This window comes from Ammodytes marinus, assembly GCF_949987685.1.
Source record: "Ammodytes marinus genome assembly, chromosome: 12".
NCBI classification, from domain to species: domain Eukaryota; kingdom Metazoa; phylum Chordata; class Actinopteri; order Uranoscopiformes; family Ammodytidae; genus Ammodytes; species Ammodytes marinus.
The window spans coordinates 5937841-5962682 of NC_137216.1; the positions used below are offsets into that span (position 1 = coordinate 5937841).

A 24842-nucleotide genomic window follows, 5' to 3' on the forward strand; every position below is an offset into this window, starting at 1 on the left:
TTTGATGATTTCAGGAACATCATTCAATGGTGTGACGTGTGGATGACGTAGCCAATGCTGGAGATATGCCCAAAGTCTCCTATCCTCAGATGAAAAAAACAAAACAGAAACGATGTTTTAACCATTATTCAAAGTATAATAAGATGACTGTCATTTTCTTAACAATCAAGGAGATCACAGTCTCAATGGTCAATAAATGATTACAAGAAAACATTTTAAAAGCAGGAGACGTAACGTCACCAAGCCTGCACATTGTCTCTCTCTCTCTCTCTCTCTCTCTCTCTCTCTCTCTCTCTCTCTCTCTCTCTATCTATCTCTCTCTCTCTCTCTCTCTCTCTCTCTCTCTATCTATCTCTCTCCCTCTCTTTCTCTCTCAAAGTCAAAGTATTTTATTGTCAGTTCTGATATATGCAAGAAGACATACATCAGAATCTAAATGGCGTTTATCTCTGGCCCACAGTGTAGTTAGAATGATAAAATAAAAAACATATAGTTAAATAAGATAAACATAAACACAATACTCTCTCTCTCTCTCTCTCTCTTTTGTCATTTTTTAAATAAAAAAAGACTTAAAATGATTTGTTTACGGGAGCAAAGGAACACCTGCTATAGCCCCCCAAAAACCAACATTAAAAAACCACCGACATCTCTAGCGGTCAGTCAGCTGTTTTGGACAAAGTGCATGCGGGCAGTGTGGATGAATTCAGCTGTATAATGTGAGCCACCTGTGCGCCGGGGGGAACATGACATGACGGATGAAGAGGTGGACCGCTGACAAAACGCACCGTCCACTGGAGGAGGTATCCACAAGAAACCGGAGAGCTCTTCGGTTAGTTTAAGACTCTTTCCTGTTTGACTTCCACATTATAGGAACTGTGAGAGCGATACACACTTGATTCGATTAAAGATTAGGCGGATAGATTACCTCGAGCCCAAAGAAACAGTGCGTAAAATCGCCCTCCACAGAACACATGCTTAGAAGGAAACATAGTATTTACTGTACATGGACGGTTTGACGAGATCTGAAAGTCCCCACGGAGAAATACTGGACTCGATACTCGGATGACAAATTATTATTTTTTTTTTTTTCAGCTGGAAATTGTAGCCTACTTTTATTGAGCTGTGTCACTGAGGCTAAATTTGATACACCACTAAACCTTTAATAATACAACATTGAGATGTTTCATATTTTTTAACACTATTATTAAATTGAAAAAGCCATTCATAATCTATATCCATATTATCACAATAATTAAAGATTAATCAAATTACTAAGAAATGCGTAAACACGTTTAATTCGGACTAGTTTGATAGTTCAACCCATAATTCATAAATGGATAATGTGGTAGCCTACCAATTAACATTTCAGTAAAATCGAAAATGCATTAAGAAAAAACACAAGAAATATCAAACACATTCCGTTACTTGTTTCGACTGTAAATAAGCGCCTTGTTTCTGTCATAACCCAGACACATGAAACCATGACTGCTCCCTCCTGCTTATTAGCGGAGCGGGACGCGCTCTAGCTCCCTCCTCCGCCCTCCTAACCCCTCCCCTTCCACCATCAAAACTATTTAGCATCTGAAACCGGGATAAAGTTTCCCAAAAAATTGAAGGGGAAAAAACTTCCTGCGTGAGGAGAAAGCGTGCCAACCTGCACTTTGTGAATTCATTTTCTCTTCCAAAGCAAGAGGCGCAGGAGAGAGACGTCTTGACATTGTTCCTGCCTTCTTCTTTCTACGGATATATCTTTACTGTATTGTTTGTAACCACGGCTTCAAAGGTGGACGGCGTTTTCTCCGCTCTATCCCTTCATTTCTTCAAGAGAGAAATGGAAGAGGGCTCCAGTTGTCCGGCTTCCCCTGTGGATAGTCTGGTGACCAGCGAGGAGGAGCTGGACAGGCAGCAGCAGCAGAAGCGCTCCTTCGCCGGGAAGAGGAGACAGAGTAAGAAGTCCAGCGAGGACAGCAGCGGCAGCGGCAGCAGCGGCAGCCCCGGGCCGGTCAAGCGGGGCAAGAAGCCCACTCAGGACACCACGCAGTCCTACGAGGAGCTGCAGAACCAGCGCTGCCTGGCCAACGTCCGTGAGAGGCAGCGGACTCAGTCTCTGAACGAGGCCTTCTCGTCGCTGCGTAAAATCATCCCCACGCTGCCCTCCGACAAACTCAGCAAGATCCAGACTCTGAAGCTCGCCTCCCGGTACATCGACTTCCTGTGTCAGGTGCTGCAGAGCGACGAGATGGACCAGAAGATGTCCAGCTGCAGCTACGTCGCGCACGAGAGACTCAGTTACGCCTTCTCCGTGTGGAGGATGGAGGGCGCCTGGTCAATGTCAGCGACTCACTAGCCACCGAGCAGGGAGCCTTCACATACAATGCCAAAGCGGTGGGTACCACACACTGAAGCTGAACACATTTTACAGTAATACTATCTGTAGGCTTAGAGGTAGCAGACTTTGAAGAACATGTTTTATTATTTATTATTGGTGAATAAAGATGTGGCTTCACAAGACAATTTATTATTAAATATTAAACTGTTAACGAATTGCGTTGATATGAGGCTGACGTTAGACAGACAGTTTGATCTTTTATCAGATTTATGATCTGCTCACCGTACATTTTCCTCCCAAATTCCCTCCCTTTTCTGCGTAAATCTTCTCCAAAATGTGAGTTGCGTGGTGATGATGTAGCCTATGTAGAGGGTGTCATTTACCGTAAAGCATGGTGCCAAATTTTTATGCACATAATATTCTAAGAAAGGAAAGTCCAAAGAAAAGCTGTGGCCAGATTACCAAAACATTCGTGCGCATCAGCTGTGTGCACACACAATTGAAATCCACGTGTCCAAAGGCACGCCTGTGCGCGCGTGTTATGTGTGTGTACGTTATGTGTGTGGCATATTTCACACCGAGGCCTCAGCATCTCTCCAAAGCCAGACTGTGCGCAATGCACACAGACAGCTAGTCCACCACTTTAATTAAACATATTCTGCATTCATCCACTTTAAATTCGATTGAAGACGTAGAAAAAAGTTGCATTTTATTTATTTAAGTAAAGGAGCAGGAGCAGGGAAGTCGGCGGATTAAAACAAATACTAGGTTTTGAACATTTCCACACGGCAGGTCAAATGAAGAAAACGCAATTTATTGTGTATTTTACAGTTAGTCCTTGTTCGGTCCCTCTTAAAAGCAAATGTAATATTAAGTGTGTGTTTTTTTTTAAATGACTGGGCTGCACCAAGACGCAGCTGTAGTGCCACCACGGGTCATTTATATCCACAATAGAGCGCTTTCCTGTGTGGAGACCGCAGGAATGGGCAGCTCGGCTGCACATGAAAGTTCAAGCCAGTGCAAGACAATAAAAAAACACAGAGGCCCCTATTAACGAGCACTCAGGATTCGGTCACGTTATTTTGCAGATTTGCAGCGCGGCGTTCTGTCGTGCTCGTGAGAGGCACAAATAACAAACAAAAAAAGTCAAGAGCAGTTCAGGCTGCGTCATCACAAAAGACTGGACTGCAGATTTTAGGGGAACTGAACTGAACTCGCCATTTGGCAACAAGAGGTGAAAGATAACGCCAAGTCAATCCACACTGACAGTTTATTCAATGATGACGTCATGACACAATTATAACTTCTTGTCATATTTCAGGAAAATGTCAAACGTCCTTTTTTCAAAGTCACTTTTGAATCATTGGACAGATACTCATAACGATAACCTTTATTTGACGCGTCACGATTCATCTCATCTAAACCAATTTCACCAAAAATAAAGGTGCCTATTTTTAAATGCGCTGTTGATTTACGGCCACTTCTTCCTATATGGTCTGAAGCCTCCCAGTGAAAAGACACAAAGCAGGTGACACTAAATAACACTTTGGCTTAAACAAACTCGCTGGAATCAGGGTTTGTTTGGTTTCTCAGGGGCCTGCCATGTAGTTAGCAGACCGCCCATCAGCGAGGCTTTGTTGTCCCCTAAACCCATCCTGGTGCCGTGGGGGGAGAGGACTACACACGCTTCATTACGGTGATTTGTGTAAACACAGTCAATTTAAGGGTGGTGATTTTTTTTTCCATCTCCTGAGTAATTCTGAGTTAAATTGACCTCCGTGGAATGTAAAATAATAACAAAGCATTGAATGTTGTAGTCTGGCCTTTCAAACTTCTCCAGATACATTCTAAATAATATGGGAATAGACATTATTATTATTGTTATTATTATTGTTATTATTATTATTATTATTATTATTATTATTATTATTATTATTATTATTATTATTATTATTATTATTATTATTATTATTATTATTATTCATTTTTTAATTAACATTATTTTCGGGATATTATTCATAAACACTCTAAAGACCTGCAAGAACAGCCTTTTACACATCTTGACCTTAGCCACCTCACTGCTGTATATTCTCATAATGACTCTGGGGTTATACGGTTTCTCTGAGGAATTCCATTATATTATTTTAGGACTGTCTTCTAATCCGCAGCGAAATGAAAACGCGTGAATTGACTCAGGTGCTCCACAAAGTGTGTGTGTTTTTTTTCTCTCCTCTTTTTTTCCCGCAGCTGCAGGAATAGCCTATAGCCTCAACTCACTCACACTCACACAATGTTGCTTTTTTTTCTGCTGCCATGTGGTTTCACTCAGCGCAGTGGCTAATAGTTGAATCATTAATGACTTCCCACATGCTAAGCGGGCCAGTGAGTGTTTTATATATGCTTAAAAAAATCAGATATACTCTTACGGAATCCCTATGCCTTCATCTGGCATGCGTAATGACTAGATATACGCATGCAACATAAAGGTCCCTCGCTCATGATCAACTATGATTTTAACACGCATCTCTTTCTCTCCTTCACAGACTGTTTACTATGAAGACCAAATGGATTATTGAAGAACCTGCTCGACCTCAAAGGCATGGCGGAGAGGCGTACATGTGACGCACACCTACAAACTCTTGCGTGCGCGTGCGTGTGGACGCAGTTCCATCACACCGCTTCTGACTGTCTGGAGCTTTCTATGGCAGAGAGACAGACCTGCAATGTGTATAGGCCAAAGGTGTTATAGCGAGTAGTTCGGATTTACGGCCTGTATTTCATTGAGCAAAGCCAACCTTTAAACGTTTTTTTTTTTCTCAGAAGGATATAAATATATTTTTTTTGTTTTTCGAAAGACTTTAAAGCAAAGTATAAATATATATATAAAAAATGAATGCATATTGTACATAGCTGTGTAGGTACGCCTATAGCCTGCAAAGGGACCAATGCAATTCAGAGTCATTTGCTGCATGGATTTTATTTCAGCGACTTTCCTTAGCAAGTCTCCAAACTCCGTCCAATGTACATTTTATTGTTTTTGCTTATTTATTAAAACACATATTTTTGAACGAAATACGACTGATGTATTATTATTATTATTATTATTATTATTATTATTATTATTATTATTATTATTATTATTATTATTATTATTATTATTATTATTATTATTGTTATTATTATCATTATTATAATTATTTTTTCTATTATTATTATTTATCAGCGGTAGATTTAGAGCCTTAATAACACGCATCAGCTGAAAGCCCTCCAATTTAAATCAGTGGAATTTGCGCAAATTCCAAGGGATGCTGATGAAAAGTCCATTATTTCAGACCCAGCCCAGAAAAACATGCAACCCCTCCTCCCCCTCTCTCCAAGGCGGATGCGAGATTATAGTAAAGAGAAATAGCAACACCATATTTCTTTCACTGCTGGGTGTGAGAATGTGGACCCCCTCGTTATAGAGAACGGCGACTTAAGAGAAGAAAAAAAATACCATAAAAAAATACAGCTTCATTAACAGTGGAGGAAACTCGAGCCACTTTCAAACTGAGCCCATATAAACTGCGTGTCCGCTTAAATAACGAGTAATCGTTTCAAATGGTCGATGGCTTTGGGCTCTTTAACGAGCGGGGAGCCCCAACAACCGCAGATAAGGACAATATAAGTCTCCGCCGCCTGCAGCATTTTATAAAATAAAGAAAATAGGTCTAAAAAAAGTAACTGCAACTAGAGGAGTGGATAAATTCCTTTGAACCCCCCCCCCCCCCCACACACACACACACACACACACACACACACACACACACACACACACACACACACACACACACACACACATCCCTCGCTCAGTCTTAAGACATTAAAATTGTTTACATCTCGTTTTCCCAGACGTGGTTAGATGCAATCTTAACAGTGAAAGGGGCTCATTGTTAACGCGAGGGGTCCGCTGATGGCAGGCACCGCACCGGCCCTCTGTGGCTGCTGCCGGGGGAAATCTTTCAAAATCGCTCAATCATTTTACCACCGGCCAAAAACAAGCGCTCAGCCCTGAACTATTCCTCGCGACTGCGCTGAATCCACATTGCGTCGCGAGGATGGACGGAGGCCATATGACGTCACACTCCTTAGCCTATAACGCCAGCCAGACTCCAGACAGCTCCCAGGTGGAAAAGCTGCGGTTACCAAAATAAAAAGTAATTCAGGAGATAATACGTGCCGTGTAGCATGATGATGCAGCTATAAACTCTCTCTATTGTTTTCCACGGCGGCGTGTGTGGAAATATGACAGTGTTTATAGTATCGCTCATCTGTCTGAGTCCCTCAAGGTCACTGCGGTTTGAAAGGGGGAAACACCTGCGAACACTGTGGCTTCATCCTCCTCCTACTGCTGATCATGCACCAAGACCTCACAACATCCACTCAGCTATTACAGTTAGAACACATTCTGTGGCGGTTTCTCACAGGCAGCAGCCAGAACTATAGGCCTATTCCAAGTTCAAATGCTCTCCCGTTTCAGGGATGATCCGAGAGCAGGTCATGCATGCATCCCCCTTTTCACTTTTTTTATGCATATATGTGTCCACCAGTGCGCATGTGCAGTGCAGGACGCACACAAGAGGTGCAACAAATCACTGACTGAAAACTGTTATACTGTGATCATTCTAATATTGCCGTCCATGCGGTGACAAATCAGTGGTACATAAAGGTGAATTAATTAATTAATACATGATAGATAAACACATCTGATCTGCAAACATATAATCTAGGCCTATACACATCATTCAAAATCACATTTTATGCATAATCAGAGTCAGACTTTTTCCGCACTGACATGTCACAGATGAGATCAGAGTTTTTGACTGTTGGCACGGCGGCGGTGGTGGTCTCGGATGCCGTCGGACAGGCCTCCCTACCCAGGCCGGCTTATCCATAGGAGTCCGTTTGATACCTGCTCATTATCCCTGGCCCTCACAGCTGAGCAGCGCACAACCAGCCGGGGGCCACTGCTCCAGCGGCGCGAGAGATCCAGATGTTTCCCGTAAAATCAGACGGAAAAAGCTACAAAACTTTAATTTGCAGTAAAAGGGGAATAAAGTAAAGGTTTACACTGGTGTGCGCCTCAAACGGTATTCTGTGTTCGTCTGGTTCAGTAAAAAAAAAAGTCCCAAGGTTAGTGTTATAGCACTTTGGAGGCTGATGTCGGAGGCTGTGTGTGTGTGTGTGTGTGTGTGTGTGTGTGTGTGTGTGTGTGTGTTGGCAAAGCTAAAAAGTCAGCTGTGTCGGCTGCCACCATGGCAAATACGTAAGACATTACTCAGACCACAAGCATTGGTCTTTCTCTGTCTTTCTCTGACTTTGTGTTGTGGATGTGGAGGATCCCTCTGTTGAAATGACCAATGGAGGCTCATAATGATCACTGTTAAAACATGTCTGTTTGGTTAAATCAATGTGAACACACAGAGTTGCTTTACAATCTCTACAGCACAAGACGCCCCATGTACTGCAGACATAAATAACTTGTTAGTCGTTAATGACATGCTGTTCATGTCAAGAAGAGAGCATAGTAATTCATTAATGCCTGATTAAAAGTTCTAACAAGGAACTTTTAAATATTTCTGAAACAGTCTAATTTTTCCTTTGATGATCATACATTACATGTAGAAGCAAACAAGACCATCGGTGCAAATAATTATATTTTGATATTGTTTTTCTTAATGCCTTTGTCATGGGTACCCTCACCCAGGGACAACAGCTTTTGTCCAAACGGCTATAGATTTTTGGGCTATAAATTCTTATATTCCGTCATATTCCTCAGATTATTGTATCTTCAGTTGCTCTCATTCTTTATTTCACAAGCAATAGGCTACCTCAGTATGTCGTCCCTCAACATAGTCAAATATAGTTGCTCTGTATGATGCAATGGTTAGTATACTTAAAGATATCCAGGAATTTTTGAAGCATTTCCTAAAATAACTACTGTATTCTCTCCCCATACAGTGAGCTAAGATGAACTGGCCCTTCTGTGTGCAGACATATTATATTGACAGCTAAACTAATAGAGCAGTCCTGATGCATGTGCTAACTGACAGGAACCTCACATAGTGTAGGGAGAGTGAGATGCCACTGACAGAGGCAGAGGGAGCTGGCTGCATGAGAGGGGATTAACAGAGAGGGTCTGGCCTCTTCCTTCATTCAATCATTTAATCAGCAGCCCTAAGACTCCTGAGCCTGCACAGAAGGGCCCCAACGCATTATCATCAGGCCCAAGGGATAGGGCTTTTTATTCCTTTTTTCTTTGGTGGGCACAAACAAACATTAGTACATTCTTACCTGAAGTCTGCCTGATGGAGGAGGGAGGGAGAGAGAGAGAGAGAGATATGAAGGGAGAGAGAGAGAGAAGAAGGGAGAGGCAAAATAGGAGAACTGAAGTGAGAGTGGTAGACAGAGGGAGAGAGAGAGAGAGAGAGAGAGGGGGGGATGACTGGCCTCTAAGATCAAAGACGAGCCTGGGCCGTAACTCAAGCAATATGAATTAACCTCAACATTTACTAAACTGCTCTGTGGATTTAAAGGTGGAGTAAGCCATTCTGTAGAATTGTTGTCAAAATGGCTTTTTGTCAAAATCAGTGAATATGTCCTCACAATCTACAAACTGTCAGTACTGTGTGTGTGCTGAGTGACACAGCCTGTAGGCTCTGTGAACGGGTATGTTGCTAGCTACGGGTCCCCCTTTGTTTACATACCCTTTGTTTACATACAAGTTTACGGAGCATAGGCGGTGTATATTAAAACTTGAGTATTATTTTTTACGCCGCACACACAGTCCGTAGAGGTTTGTGAGGAGGTATTCACTGATTTGAACTAATAGTTATTTTGACAACAAGCATTCTCCAGAATCACTGACTCCGCCTTTGACAGAATCTCCCCCTGTCACAAACCTCCCTCTCGCTGTCTGATTCCTCTGAACACACATGGCTCAAACCTGCGGTGGACATAGAACCTCTATATGGCTTTATCTCATCAAAACATCAATACAAGTTATTTTGTGTAAACACTGAGAGACTCCATGTTGAGAGAGCATCCATACCTTTTGAGGAAAACAGCTTTTATTAAATGAGTGAATGCCAATGAAGAAGATGGCATCCTCACACAATCTCACTCTTAATCACGTCAGTCTGGAAGCTGGTGGATTGGAACTGCACAGAAAAGGTAGTTTCCATTCAAAGTGACGCAGGTTACTGTTGTCTGTTGTGTGGCTGGGGAAAAGAACAACTTTCTTATTTGATTTGTGTCATGTTTATAAAGTATCTCTAAGGTGACGTTGTTGCCGTGTCAACAAAGTCCTAGCTGGCTTGTTGTTGTTGTTGTTGTTGTTGTTTGTGTTTCCCCTCTCTACGGTCTCTCACTGTCATCATTAAAAACATGGCGGCCGATCACTGGGCCTGGTGGCGTGCGGAGAGAGATCAAGGCTGATGTGAAATATATTCATGCTTGTGCAGATGCTTCCACTCACATCCTCTGCGGGGTGTTTGATGGGTAATTAAGGTGTCTTCTTCCATGACAGGCCGTCCAAACATAAAGGCCTTTTCGCCTTCGCACAGTTGGCTGCCATTGTTATTGGCTCTGGGCTGCGTTCAAAATAAATCATTTAGGCGATAAAGAAAATAACAAAATAAAGTCATAATATTTGGAAGAACATGCAATACCGGGATATTAAACCTGCAATGTGACCATGGGCCCTATGCTGAGTGTATGTGAATATGTCTGTGCTGCATCACTTTTTATGTGTGTAAATTGAATCTTATAGCTCTGAGCCTTACAGCACCTTCTTCTCTGGCATTGTCTTTTGTCCATCTGCTCTCATCTCTCTCGCACGCACGCACGCACGCACGCACGCACGCACGCACGCACGCACGCACGCACGCACGCACGCACGCACGCACGCACGCACGCACGCACGCACGCACGCACGCACGCACGCACGCACGCACGCACGCACGCACGCACGCACGCACGCACGCACGCACGCACGCACGCACGCACGCACGCACGCACGCACGCACACACACACACACACACACACACACACACACACACACACACACACACACACACACACACACACACACACACACACAGAAAGTGTAGTAGAGCCACTGCCCTGGACAATAACAACATTAAACAAACTGCTTCTTTCTCCTTTTCCCTTCATCCGTTTCCATTCCAGAATAAATCAGCCTTCTGTCTCTCTCCACTGGCATGCTCTGCTATTTTCTTCAGTGAGGAGACTGTAGCGGCGGGTATAGCAGCGCTGATCATAACAGTCCCAGTGTCCTCTGAGTTAGGTAACATCTAACTTTAGCTTCGGCAATGTTAGCCAAACAATAATTACAGCTTTCCTAAGCAGTTCAGACGAAGGGCACACTGGAAGAAGATGTCATCTCTAAGGGGGAAACAGTTTCAAGGCATTACTGTTCTTACCAACAAACAATCATCATTTCTTGCAGAGGCGTGCAAGACTTATCTTGACCATACAGTTGGTTGAGTAAGGTCAGACATGACTGAATCACTTCTTATCTCTCTCTGCTCTATGATAAGAATGGCTGGCTTGATACAGGCAGAACACAGGGCAGCAACAACACATTTTTGTATTATTTATTTATCTTCCCTATTTGCATACAAGATTCAAAAACAGCTCCGGCATCCTACTCACCTCCAGAGGTGAAACTTGATTGGTCTCCAGGCTGTGTAGTGGAGGGAGGGAGGGAGGGAGGGAGGCAGGGAGAGAGAGAGAGGGGGCTTCTGGCTATGTGTGTGAGGTGACATACAGCTCCAACAGCTCTTCAATGGCATCCAGCCACCAGGGTCAGCAGAGGCCAATGGGTCACCTCAGACCAAGAGACAACTTTTCCTTTTCCTTTCACTCCTGACAAGTGAAAGGAAATAAAATGTAAGATATCTTCCAAGCCTAATTTAAATGAATACTTAAAGCAACTGTGGAACTGATTAGGACAGCCATTGTATTCTGATAGTTCAATTAAAGGTCCCATATTATGCTAAATGCACTTTTTAAATGTGTTCCAACATATCCATGCGTCCACGGTGTGCCTAGAGACTGCCAAAATATTAAAAAAAATAACAATCTCTCCTTTTCTCACTCTCCCCTTTTCTGAAACCCCCACCCCTCCCCCTCAATATACTCCAGTCAGAATTCTCCCAGTTTCTGACCTCACAAACTGGAAAGCCAGAAGCTTCCACTGTGCAGCCCACACCCCTATTTCTTATTGGTCCACGGCCCTGACAGACAGAGGGCGAGGCGTATCTTGCTTCGCTTCCGGACAGGGGGCGGGGGCCAGCTCAAAGATTGTATATTTACGAGGGGAGCTGCAGCTCTTTTTAAAAAATAGGCCATTGTGAGATTAGCTGAACATCAGCATAGTACAATAAATTATCTGAAAGGTTTTTTCAGCAAACAATTAAAGAAAAACGTATTAGGGACCACTAAGACCATATAATATGGTGTATAATAGTACCGAAAAGTGTATAATATGGGAGCTTTAAGTAAAAAGAAAAAAAAAAAAAAAAAAACCCAATTCATTTAAAACACTAAATTAACTGAAATTGTAATGTTCCAAGACTTTTCTTCAAGGCATACATTATCATAAGAGAGCCAGTTAAATGGTGAAGAGGACACAATGTGCAACACTTTAGCAAGGGGGCAGTTTAAGGCTTACATGCATTATTCAAACGTAGTGTGCGATCAGCGGTTCTGGCTGTTTGTTTGATGAACCCTCTAGTGTCAGGGTTGGACACAAACAAAAGCCATCTATAAACAACTACAGGGCTTTCATGCCAAATCTAAAGCAGGCAACAACCCCCTTCATCTAAAACCACTGACACACTGGTGCTGCAGCGTGTTAGAGGAGCTAACAAAGAGTTGATTCTTCTGAGCAGGAGATTAATCACAGTTGCCAATTGAACTTCTTGATCTCTTTTAGAATACAACAAAAAAAAGATTACAACTCAAGGTCCACTTTCTAGCTTTTTCCAGAGCTCTTGACTGTATCACATAGTCTTCATTGCAGCCATGAAGACCTTGGGATGCATTTATCGTTGAGCTTGAGTGACATCATGTCAGGATACAATGATGTCATGTATATGAATACAAAAATGATGTTCATATTAGAACAATCTACTAAAAGAAGATATTTTGATTGCTTTATTGAATGATTTTGGTCTGAGGGGAATATCACTCTTTTCTTTCTGTGCGTGTCCTTTATGTTTTTTTTTCTACCAGCATCCAATGCGGAGGTGACAAACATTGCAGTAGCTTCCAGTGGCCACTACGAGGTGGTACTAAAAGTGAGCGATTTTTCGTTGACTCACTCGTTAAACAGGCCGTTTTCACAATCTTGTTAAACCTATTTATAGCCTGGTCCAAAAGAACATTATACTCTGAATGTTTAGGTCATATCTCCATGACAACACTGAAGGGGGTGAATTTTTTTCTAGCACGCTAGTTTTTATTCTTTTGGAGGTTAAAATGTATGAATAATTAGAGGCGCGCGAGTGACAGCTATCCGCCCGTTGTCCCTAACTTCGCCTCGGAGGTATACCTCAGCTAGATGGGCGTATCTCCCTCCCCCGATGTGACGTTGATCTCTTTTTCGGCAAGAGTAGTGAGGCGGAGAAAAAATCTCACAAGATGGCGACGCGCAATAAGCCAGGAGAATTGGATGCAGTTGGAATAACTGAGGTCAGCCCGGATGCTACATCCATTTTATATACTATCTATGGTAGTGGACCGTCACTGTCAGACACACAAGCTGACAGTGACCTAAGCTTGATATGCATCATGATTGTAACAGCTCCTCAAAGCCTTGCCTGCCCTCTGCCCCTTTTGAAGTCATCACACGCTCTACACCAGACTAAACACATACAGTAGCAAGACAAGCAAACGCTGCACAGCTTTTCAAATACACTATGGATCACAAGTCCCCACACTGGACCTCTGGAACATCACATGGAAAGAACAGCAAATGGTCACAGACTCCCTCTTGTGCATTTTCATTGTTTCCAAAAATCCATGCTAGGAATAAAATGAGTTGAGGGAAACTGAAGATAATAAGCTAAAAATGGAATTTGTTTGAAATGTTGTCATCTACAAACCGTCTTGTGTAGGCCTACGGCGCGTAAAGATGTTGCCTAAGAATGTCGTTGTCCATGGACTTGACTGGACAACTTCTATGATTCCCATAACACGTTTGTTGCAGATACATACAGTTTTTTTGCGCGCCAGTGTGTGTGTGTTGATGATGATCCAAAACTGATTGTAATGACTCTCGTCTGTAATTAGTTTTGTTTGTCATCTGAGCAGCTGGCCAAAGCCTCATCGCCATTTCAAGTCGGTTCAAAACCTGCAATTAAAAAAGTGCGGTGATGAGCACAGCTGGCAGGATGAGGCCTTATTTTTATTTTCTTCTCTTTTTTTTCCGTGCGTATACCGGTGGCTGGGTAATGACAGAGCAAACTGACAACGACCGACTCTGGTAAAAGAAGACGAGCACACCAGAATGACCCTGTTGGGAAAGTGGAGAGGGAAAATAGATAGAAGCGGGGGGGGGGGGGGGGGGGGGTTCCCAAATTTCTATCTTTTCTGGCATTTCAGTCCTTTGTTGTGGGGAAGTGGTGGCCATCTTGTTGGCTGGCCTTCAAGAGAGAGGGAGGGGGGGAAAGTTCAACTGGCAGTGCCCCATGCCTCCTGTGACCTGACCTTAACCAGGGGTCGCTGGAGCTGTGTGTCGTAACATGGCGGCGATGACTAACGTGAGCTAGAAGGTGAGACGGGCAGTCTGCGTGTCACCAGCCCAGGCCGTTAGAACAAGCAACCATAAAGAGGTCACATTCCCAGCTTTAACATCACCCATTATGTACGCCCACGGGAGCCTTCCAGAGAATCTCTTTAGCATGTGTATGATCATGGTCAATATTGTCCCTGGTGTCTCTGTTTGACCATATTATCTCAAGGAACCAGAGTTGTGCTCCTTTTCGTTTGCCTTTGACACTGGCTGGCGTCTCAAACCTCCATGATTTACAGAGATTGTGACGACTGTACAAAAGACTTGAGGAGGTGGTTACTGTTTACAATGTTACTCTCTTACCTCAGAGAGTGACAGGAAAGTGGTGGAATGTGTGTTTATTTGAAAGGAGGTACGGCGGGATTGGCTCTTGTTTGCTTTTGGACTGTTGTCTTAGCGTTAGTTCTACCACCACCAACAGGGATTCACTACTGTTTATTTGGACACTAGCGCAGACCTTTGACCTTTCCAAATGGGTGGCTAATCCCAGGCAAAGCTACTGTGGGGCCCTTGTGGCTCTTCCTGCATTGCTGCCTCCCTCTGGATTTAAAGGAGTACTCCACCAATTTTACACATCAGGGTTTGTTACAGGTGTTGGATGAAAAAACAAGCTGTATGACGTTTTTTTTGCATTAACAAGTGTAATACTTGTCCGGTTTGGGCTGAGGACTACATGTGTGTAAATGAAAACAAATTTGGAGGAGTGAAGTGAGAAAGACGTGAGCTATTCAGAGCTCTGTAGCCCGCTGCTAATCTCTGCTTGAGGCTAGCAGTTTGATGCTACATTAGCCGCTACTAGCATAACACACCCCAATCTCCAACCAACCTGTCAGCGGTCAAGGTGCATTGTGGGAAATGTAGGCTTAAAGGAGTGAAGTAAACCTACATAAGTAAATTAGGTGTGAGACATTATGTACACAGATATTATATATGCAGAACCAATACAGCTGTGTTTTTTTATCCTGACACCTGTACATCAACGTCTGCCTTGATGTCAGACAGAAGGTCACGTTTGCCTGACACAGTCAATCAAAGCCACTAACACCATTAACATAAAAAAACAGACATTGCACTTTTTCCAAAACAATACTTTATATTGTAGATGTCAAAAACAACATGTTAAGTTCCCGAGAAAAATGCACTATTTCTGTAACAATGGTGGAACAAGACAAAAACATAACTGGTAAAAAAAAAGAGAGAGAGAGAGAGAGAGAGAGAGAGAGAGAGAGAGAGAGAGAGAGAGAGAGAGAGAGAGAGAGAGAGAGAAAGTAGTATGCATTTTATACATATGTAAACCTAGAACTGTTTTTTTTAACCACAGTGGTCATAGCATTAACTGGCTTATTTAGTGGAATGGACAACCGTAGCAAAGACCAAGCTTTCTGGATGGAGCCCTTTGATAAGTCCCGATGTGACAAAGAACAAAAAATGTCTTCCCAAAAGTCAACCAAAGTCACATCTTGCCTGGTATACAGTATATATAAAAAAGTGTGTCCATTCTGTTGTCGCAGTTTACAAAGCGTTCCCCTAAAACAATTGTTTTTTTTTCTACATAAATACAATAAAATCTATTGTCTGTGTTACAAGTGCTAGATACTTTTTTTTAACCCCCTTTTTGTAAAATATTAAAACAGAAGTCTTCCAGGTTTGATGATTCCACATCTGCACAACATGGAACGCACCCCAATTCCTCCTCCCCAGCAGAAACAAAAAAAAAGCAGTAAAAGAGTTAAGACCGTTTGGATACAGTGAAAGTACTCAGGTCCTTCAGTGCTCGATCCCTTGTGCTGATATGTGGTATGGGACAGACAGAGGGAGGGACAGACAGAGGGACAGACAGACAGGTAGATAGGCAGTGCATGCGGACATACGGATCATGCAGAGAAAATAGAGGAATGGAGTGGAGTCAGACCAGGCCACCTAAATAAACAGTTCAAGGACCAGACTGGACCAAACTATCAGGGTTCAAACAAAAGGATATGCCCCCCCCCCCCTCTATGAATGGAAATTAGAACTAAATGGAATGTTGCCTTTTTTTTGGTGACTGGACATTGTGTTAAGACTAGACGGCCAGAGAGTGCTAGTTTTGGCTCCCATTGAGAAACCCAAGCGTTACAAACCTCATGAGTGGCACCGCTGTGCAGAGGTTCTGGGAATACTCTGGGCTAGGTTACCAAAAAGCATCTCATCAAGTGACTTTACATGCACAGAGACGTCAGCATATATCCAGGTTAAAGTAATATTCAGGACAATATGCATTTTCAGAGTCCAACCACAAAACTCTGTATGCATGAGCTATCACAATAATGTGAACATGGTCCTGGGAACAATCTTTCTAAATGACAGAAAACAAAGTGGAAAGTGATGGAGGTGTCTGATAAAAATAGGAATGTGAAAAATCTTATACCTTAAACATGACTATGAGTTTCAACTAAATCAAACTAAACATGTGATGCCCAACAATGTTATTCTACAAATGGTTAGACCTTAGTTACCTCTTGTACACAGAGTAAAACCTACTTTATGGCATACTGCAAGCACTGATTAACATCCACACAGTTTCCTTTGTAAATGTGGAAAGTTATGGATGACACAAGTGTGAAATTGTCTTAACTTTGATCTCTCTGGCCATTGGTAGAAGGAAACAAAAATGCAAAATAATGCCATGGGTTTAGGGACATCAGAAGTGCTTCTCTTTAAAGTTGAAGCATCACTCTGCTAGTAGAATACATTCACTTACTAAATGTAATGTACTTAAGACTTTAGAAAAAGTTGAAATCTGCATATGACAATGTTGTCATGTATATCGTCTTATGTTCCTATAAGAAGGAACCAGGAGTTTTGGTATTTCAATGAGGTCAGAGATGCATGGGCTGAAGCAGGGAGCATACACCTGTGAGCCTTTGGGCAGCCATGTTAAACAACAGGCCATACTGAAACCCATTGGAAAATAGACACATTTAATGGAATGTTGATTCAAATGAAAACTAAAGACCTACTTGCCAGATAAGGAAAGAAGCAATGATCATGTGAAATCATTGGTAAGGCCAATTAAAGTGATTTAATGTGGGGGGAACAGCATGGCAACATTCCAATTCAAATCCCCATACATTGTTTGTCCGCTTTGTAAACCTTTAAGAAAGTGTACAAAAAAACTGATCACCCCTTTGGTCATTTTTTGAGTTGTTAAAATCCAAATTTTGAATTTCAGTCTCACATTTCATAAAGTACTGCAAACGTTAAAGGTGCTATAGACAATGTGTTTTTTTCTACAATAACATCGAGACAAATAAAATCAAGAAAGTGTGGAATGGTATGAATATATGTGTATGAACATGAGAGGCTGAGCGGTGGTGGGCGATGGCACATCTACTGTAACAGTGCTATGGTACCAATAGGATGAATTAAGTCAAAAACTAGTCGTCAGTGTCAAAAGACAAAAAGACAACCAGTTAAAATGCTACTCAACACGTAACCAGGTAAAGTACACGGTGCCTTCAGTGACACCCTAAAAAGGCGCGACTGTATGCAAGTGAAAAGTATCATTTTTCAATACCAACTTCAAAAACAAGATCATAGTATTTCATTATGTATAGATATATATATATATAATATACTAATTTCTTTTTATATATAAATCTACTATGAACAGACAGTAAATACACAATTGTCCATCGTTATACAAAGTAGAAACAGTTGCATCCCTTCCCCGGCCCTCCCACAAAAACCCTGAACCCAGTAAAACACAGTCATGTAATGTCCACTAAAAGCAGGTTCTACTCCCTCACCTGTTGTGAAGTATGTCAGCTTTACATTGTAACAGAGCGATGGATGGGGGGGGGGGGGGGGGAGTGAATAAAGTGAAAACGGGAAAACACAATAAAATAAAAGTAGAAAAACAAGTCACTGGAGTCCACTGACAGGGCATTACAATCAGAACAAAAGAGAGAGGAAAAAGAATGAAGAGTAGTCATTGACAGATGTGCGTGTGGCAGGAATACTCAGGATCCTATGTACAGTAAACAACAGTAAACACCACAGCACTCTGTTTCCTGGTCACTGAAAAAATACATTAAACCTAATGAAGCTTTTAGATGACAGGAAAGGTGAGAGAAGGTAGTCGCCCAGCGGCCAAACACAAGTTGGAAGGATGGTGACAGACAGGAAGTGCAAACTGTGATTAAAAAAAACAACAACGTGTGATTATAGTGTTTGACCTGACAAAATGGACGCGCAAATGTTAGCTACGCTGGTTGTGTTGTGTATGGCTAGCAGGGTTGGTGCAGTGAAGTTTAAAGTGCTTACTCTGTTGAGTACACAAATCTATTAAGATCATGAATGAAATAAACCAAACGTTTTGCTTGTGTCTCCTTACATATTAAGACATTCCTAACCGACTCATATGGATCCAGATTTATATTTCCGACTTCATAAAGTTTTCAGGTTCAATAAAGTTCAATAAAGTTTGAAACCCAACGCCTACGGAAGGACTAGCTTCAGGTGCTATTCAAAGTTGCACGGATATTCATGCATGAGCTTATCCAACTGGCTGTGTCACTGGTTAAGAGGAAAGGATGACTGATAAAGAAAATACAACTAAAAAATATGTATGTATATATATATACTGTATACACATATTATGTATAAAGCGCAGTGTGTGCTTCACTGTATATGAACAGATGGACCCACACACCTGCCTGCCTGCCTCACACCACCTTGCATTTGGGGAGCAGATGTGCTTAACAAGAGGCTTAAGATTCACAACCAGCTGTGTCAGTCTGTGTGCGGTGCAGGAAAACAACCCCTCTGGAAAATCCCAGGTGGTATGGTCACCGTTACCAAGGAGACACAGTTGTTTTTGAAAGAGAAGGCTGGCTTCAACAAATTGGCCCATGTGAGATTAATTCCTATATCCCTCATTAATTTGATTGATTCTAATGTAAAACAAGAAACAAGTGGTTGGACTTTACACAGGTGAAAGCCAGTCATAATTACACTTCAAGGTTGTATGACGTGTGTGTGTGTGTGTGTGTGTGTGTGTGTGTGTGTATGTGTGTGTGTGCTTTGGCTTGATTAGTATTTAACTACTACATACAGTATTGAGAGGATCCTAGCTTCTCAGGCTACTTATCTCTTACTTCATTTACTCTCATCTGCGATACACGTTTTTTTTTTTTAAATAATTTATTAATCCTGTCATAATTTGTCTGTATATGGCAGGAAGGATTGGATGGGATTCACACACACACAGACTCTCCAGCATAATATAGTTCCGACGCAGCTTTCTGCTTTCACTTAAAGTTTAAACAATTTAGTTTTGTCATGAGAAAAGATTATGTCCTCATTGTAGTAATACTTATGAGTAAAGTAGCCTACATTTATTTCTTGGCTATGCTGTCTACTTAGATTGTAGTGTTCTAAAGACATTACGAAAGCCTTTTGCACAAGTTAAGTCCAATCGTTGTTTAAAATGATTTCAGTCCCATTTTCAACTTCCTTTAAAAAAAATCAACCATGTCCAACTTGTGTCTGGGAGTGTCTAGGCGGAGATGATTCAAAATGTGGAAGGAATAGGTCAAAGAGAGAGAGAGAGAGAGAGAGAGAGAGAGAGAGAGAGAGAGAGAGAGAGAGAGAGAGAGAGAGAGAGAGAGAGAGAGAGAGAGAGAGAAAGAGAGAGAGAGAGAGAGAGAGAGAGAGAGAGAGAGGTCCAGGGTGAGAGACAGAAGACTGCTTGCAGAGAATTATAGGTAAACATGCCAAAGGTTCCTCCAGTCTATGTGCCAACAACATGCAGGCATTGGATGTCTCGCCAGGGGAGAACTGTTAAAGGGGGTCTGGGGAGAAGAGGCCTCGTTCCCAAACCTGTTCTTAAGGCAGAGCTCTTTCAGTATTCAGAGTTCGACAGAAAAAAATCAACCAGGTTTTGGCGGGAAAAAAAAGGCACAAATGTCTTTCACCGTCAGCCATCTTGGACTTAGAAACACCCGCTGATCTTTCTCTTCTCTAATCTTCCACCATGTTGGAAAACTGCAAGAAATCCGACCGAATTGTGTTCCATTCATCCAGATATCTTAAAAAGAGCAAGGGGGGGGAGGTTCATCCGTAGTGCAGAGTCACAATCACATTAGCTCTGGTGGGTTTCTGATGACGATGATGGGGGGATGAAGATAGAGCACAGAAAGAAGAGAAGAAGAAGAAAGAAGGGAAGGTGACTACAGATCGTCTGTGTACGCGGTTCCGACTGGCATTGAAAAAAGTACATCTTGTCTAGTGTTTTTTAAAAGCACTGGCACTCGAGGTTGTCATTGGATACGATGGTAGAGAGGGGGGGGGGGGGGGGGGGGTCAATCCATTTTTTATATCCAACTTCTTGAAGAGACAATGCAACACACTTCTGCTGATCAGTCCGTGCACTGCTGATCAAGTGTATATGCATCGCTCATATTCAGTGTTCCCTTTCCTTCTTGATTGCCACTGTCATCAGCTGTGCTTGCTCTCTCCCATAGTAAGATGCCAGCTCAGTATGGCAGGGGGAGAGAGACACACTTCAAATCGGATGTGGACACCGTCAAATGTGAAGACCTGGTCAGAGTGGTCAAAAGGCTCAGGGATGTTTCTTTACAAAGGAGCTTCCTCTTCCATTGGTTCCTCTTCAGCCCTGGGAGAAAAGACACAACTGTGTTAACACAATTGTATTGATCACATTCAGTACAATTGCTGTAGACTTTAGTCAATTTGCTATAATAAAGCGGCAAATTGCTCATACAAACGAAAAAGCACAATAACCACACTAACCAAAGAAAGATAGTAAGAGAATGGACATATTTATTTTCTGTGTAGATGGGACACTTAATGCAACACTTATATAACTTCAAGGTGTACACACGCTAGTTTCTGTTGTACCTTTAGTGTACACTTGGGCTCACCAGACATCGATAAGTATTTAGCATAGACAGCACACTGTACCTCTTTCCAATGTGCTTGTTGGCGACAGATAGTGAGGCCATAGCAGAGACAGTCTCAGCCTCCTCCGTGTCGCGCTGAAGGGCTTCAGTCAATGAGCAGCCCACTGTGGACGCTGAGCGCTGCAGAGAGCGCCAGTATTTACCTACAACAGAGCCGGACACGGTACAGGTTTATTAAGAACATTATTATCCTTTTTTTTTTTTTTTTTAAACCTTTATTTATACAGGTAAATCCCATTGAGATCGGAGACTCTTTTTCAAGGGAGACCTGTTCCCACTTACACCATTCACACACACATTCATACACCGATAGCAGGCTAACTATCGACATTCACACAATATGTTGTGTTATTGCCCCAATAACACAACAACCATGACACAGGTGGCAGGGCGGGGATCGAACCGCCAACCCTTTGATCATTGGCCGACCCGCTCTACCACCTGAGCCACAGTCACCCAGTTACTTTGCAGACTAGGTAATAGTGGTGATTTGCATGGGGGTTTATTTCACTCAGCTTTCCTTTCAACCATAATACAAAATATAAAATGAGTCAAACAAACGTAAATGACTTGAGGTGTAAATACTCCACTCACCTTGTATCTGGATAACTTTCTCCATAGAGTGGACAGCGTTGGCATTGGGTCTCTGCTGCAGCACCTCTTCAGAGATGGGCTCCAACTATAGAAAAAAAGACAAAATAAACATCAAACCCCATTTCCTGCTTAACTTTAACTTTCTTTTTTCTCTCTTTTCAAACCAAAAAGTGGAAAAATAGTGACCCTGCAAGATTTCCAGTATCTCCCAGCCACATCTTTTGAGATCATTTTCAGACACTTATGCTGAAATGCACCAGCTGTAGGGCTGAGGACTTGGCACTTGAACCTATGCCTCTCCTGGGAACATTGGGCCGAATGTGTCAAAGGAAATTTTCGACATAGCGTGTGTGGATATGCATTTCTATGAATGTGACTGACAGGTGTTTCAGAAACGCTATTCCAAAACACAGCAGAAAATGGCATTGGAAATAATGTGGTTCCCTCCCGGTTTAAAAAGGATCACTTCTTTAAATGTGGACCAAATGCTGAATCCCTCAGAGAGGTGGGGGAGCAAGCTGGAGCTGCTGACACAATAGGAAATCAGAGTGCAGATGCACACACCTCCGCCCACTCAGCCAGAGCTTAGCTACTCTTTGACACTCACTACAATGTGTGCTTTGTACTGTCCTCCCATAAGGAAACATACTGGTGCACACAGATGCATACACATGGAAACCGCTTGTTCACACAAACACATGCATACTCATGTGCACACACTCAAAAGCATATAGTCACACACACACACACACACACACACACACACACACACACACACACACACACACACACACACACACACACACACACACACACACACACACACACACACACACACACACACACACACACACACACACACACACACACACAAACAAACACACACACCTCGGAGAGCACGACTCAGCCTATGAAACTCTCCAAGCCGCAATTCAGAGGAAACAGGGCTATTCCCCGACGTGTCTTCCCAACCCGGAATGATTCAATTTCCCCTTTGGCCGACTGCACATAGGACACTTTCTCATCCCGTTTAGTCAAACAGGCCCATTCAGCTCCACATTCCAACACAGACAACATGCATCCTCCCCTTTCTGCTCAATAACAACATAGAGGATCAACTGAGAAACATAAAAAAATAAAGAAATAAAAAAAGTAGAAAAAATTCTAATTTGGCTGAGATCTGAGAGTAGAATGCCAAAGAGGCAAGAGGGGAAAAAAAGGGCCTGGTTGGTTTGGGCCGTGCTTTGCTAAGGCTGAACGTTTTCTTTTAATTAAAACAAATAGTGTGTGGGAGGGGTGCACTGGGGCCGAGCAAAGAGGCAGGCGGGTGAGAGGGATACTTTAATCCTGCTGTGGCACGACAGGCTACATCACACACACAGGGATGGGTTGGATGGAGGTGTATTGTGCATGGAAACATATATACATTCAGTTAGTGCTTGAATATTTACAATGGGCCTATTTGCTATTCAGTTGACCCTCTCATCCAGTGATACTTACACAAACATGAAACAGTAGAAGTGGCTTGATTGTCTCACTTGCTGCTTTGTTTCGACTGTTCAGCTATAGTTCAATAGTTTATCCATGGAATCACTCAAGCACACATTTTCACATTGCAACAGCTGCTACAATCAGGAGGCCCTTAACTCATTTTCTATCAACATGAATGGGAGCATTGCTGTAACAAGTGGGATCTACCCTGACCACACATGTCAGATAATTTAATTGAGTTTGATAATCAAAAGTATGGTACCTGTTTGGTAGATATTAGTCTGTGTCTCTTGGTTAATGTTATAATAAGTTAAGTCTGGTGCTTTCAGACAGACCAAAAAAAAAGGTAAGGTCCAGCTAAAGTTACCACAAGATGTTGACCAACTACACATGTACCATTCTGATGGATGACTTTCAAAAAAGTGAATGGTGTATACTGTGTACCGCGTGATTGTGAAGTGACACACACGCACCACAGCATTTTTGATTGTGGCTGACAGCAGTACTTATTCATCACTCCCATCCCACGTTTTCCCAGCCAGCCATTCTGGGGAAGCATCAACCATCAATCTTTCAGTCAAAACTAACTTCTCCAACCTTCAGGCTACAGCTGCCAACTCCTCACCATAACCCTTAGCCAGTCCCCCAGCCCAGCCCATAGTAACCCGGCCCCGTGTCAGAGCGGGGTCAGGGGTACTCTGGGGTTTCCTGGGGTTCACCTGAGAGCGGGGTTGGACGGGGGCAGCCTGTCAGCTTGATTGACAGCTGGGCCTCACGCCTATAAACTTTAATGGCTCTTGTCAGGGTACTCCAGGGGCCCCCACCTGGCAGGTACGGCAAACACACATATGCACACACACAGACGTGGACGTGCACTATATACAAGCACGCATTTGGCTGTCACATCATCCATAGCGACATTTCTGTTTATTTACGTTTGTGGGTCGTGGTCCGTGCCTGCACTGGACATCTTCATATCAACAGATGTGCTGCAGACTTTGAGAGAGAGAGAGAAACGTGCTTTAAGGATGTTGTGACTGTGTGGACTGATTTCTGAGGAAGCATATCTCTCTGAGTGACAGGGCCGTCCAAACGCAGCAGGTCCTACTAGGGCCAACTAACCTGAGACACCGCGGTGCTCCATGAGCCCAGAGTGAAGGAATGTGCCCCGGTGAAAACATTCCTGAGGCAGGCTGAAACCAAAGCAGTGGAAAGAGGAGGAAATCCACTTGTTCAGCAAAAGCAAAAAGTGCACAAGGCAGCCATTGTTTACTGTTGTGTCCATGGGCATATGTTTTGGCGGTCACTAAAACCGGCTGATTATGTTATGCTAACTGAACAGGGTAATGATGTGTATTGTGCAAAGCAGGTGACCTTTAGGGAAAAGGGGGTGTAGCTGTGCCTTGTAGTCAGGAGGTGGTGGTGAACATTGGGACCCAGGGGGGGATAGGTGAAGTGGAGCGTCTTACTGTAACTGGAGTGTAAACACACCAAATAACCTCATTGACAGCTGCTAACAATTAGCATATTAGCCTGTTGTTTATCATATAATTGCTAACAACCGTGGTTTTCGAACGGGGCCAACATCTGCTTGCGAGCAAT

The 24842-nt window shown here is 42.8% G+C and overlaps 2 protein-coding genes across 6 annotated transcripts in view; one reads left to right on the top strand and one right to left on the bottom strand.

The window, feature by feature from the left end:
* Positions 1-1616: 1616 nt before the first annotated feature.
* Positions 1617-5402, top strand: twist2. The gene is made up of 2 exons (XM_080037509.1): positions 1617-2385; positions 4873-5402. The coding sequence occupies exon 1, from the start codon at positions 1832-1834 to the stop codon at positions 2345-2347; it is 516 nt and encodes a 171-aa protein (XP_079893635.1). The 5' UTR covers positions 1617-1831; the 3' UTR covers positions 2348-2385; positions 4873-5402.
* A 12489-nt stretch (positions 5403-17891) lies between these two features.
* LOC307258566 (histone deacetylase 4-like) overlaps positions 17892-24842 on the bottom strand; it is a 130359-nt gene continuing 123408 nt past the window's right edge. For all 5 annotated transcript variants that reach the window (XM_080038154.1, XM_080038153.1, XM_080038152.1 and 2 more), the window contains 3 exons: positions 21750-21834; positions 21157-21298; positions 17892-20848 (listed from right to left, as the gene is read on the bottom strand). In XM_080038154.1, coding sequence (XP_079894280.1) covers positions 20809-20848; positions 21157-21298; positions 21750-21834 — 267 coding nt within the window. In that variant the 3' untranslated portion in view covers positions 17892-20808. The remainder of the gene's footprint in view (positions 20849-21156; positions 21299-21749; positions 21835-24842) is intronic.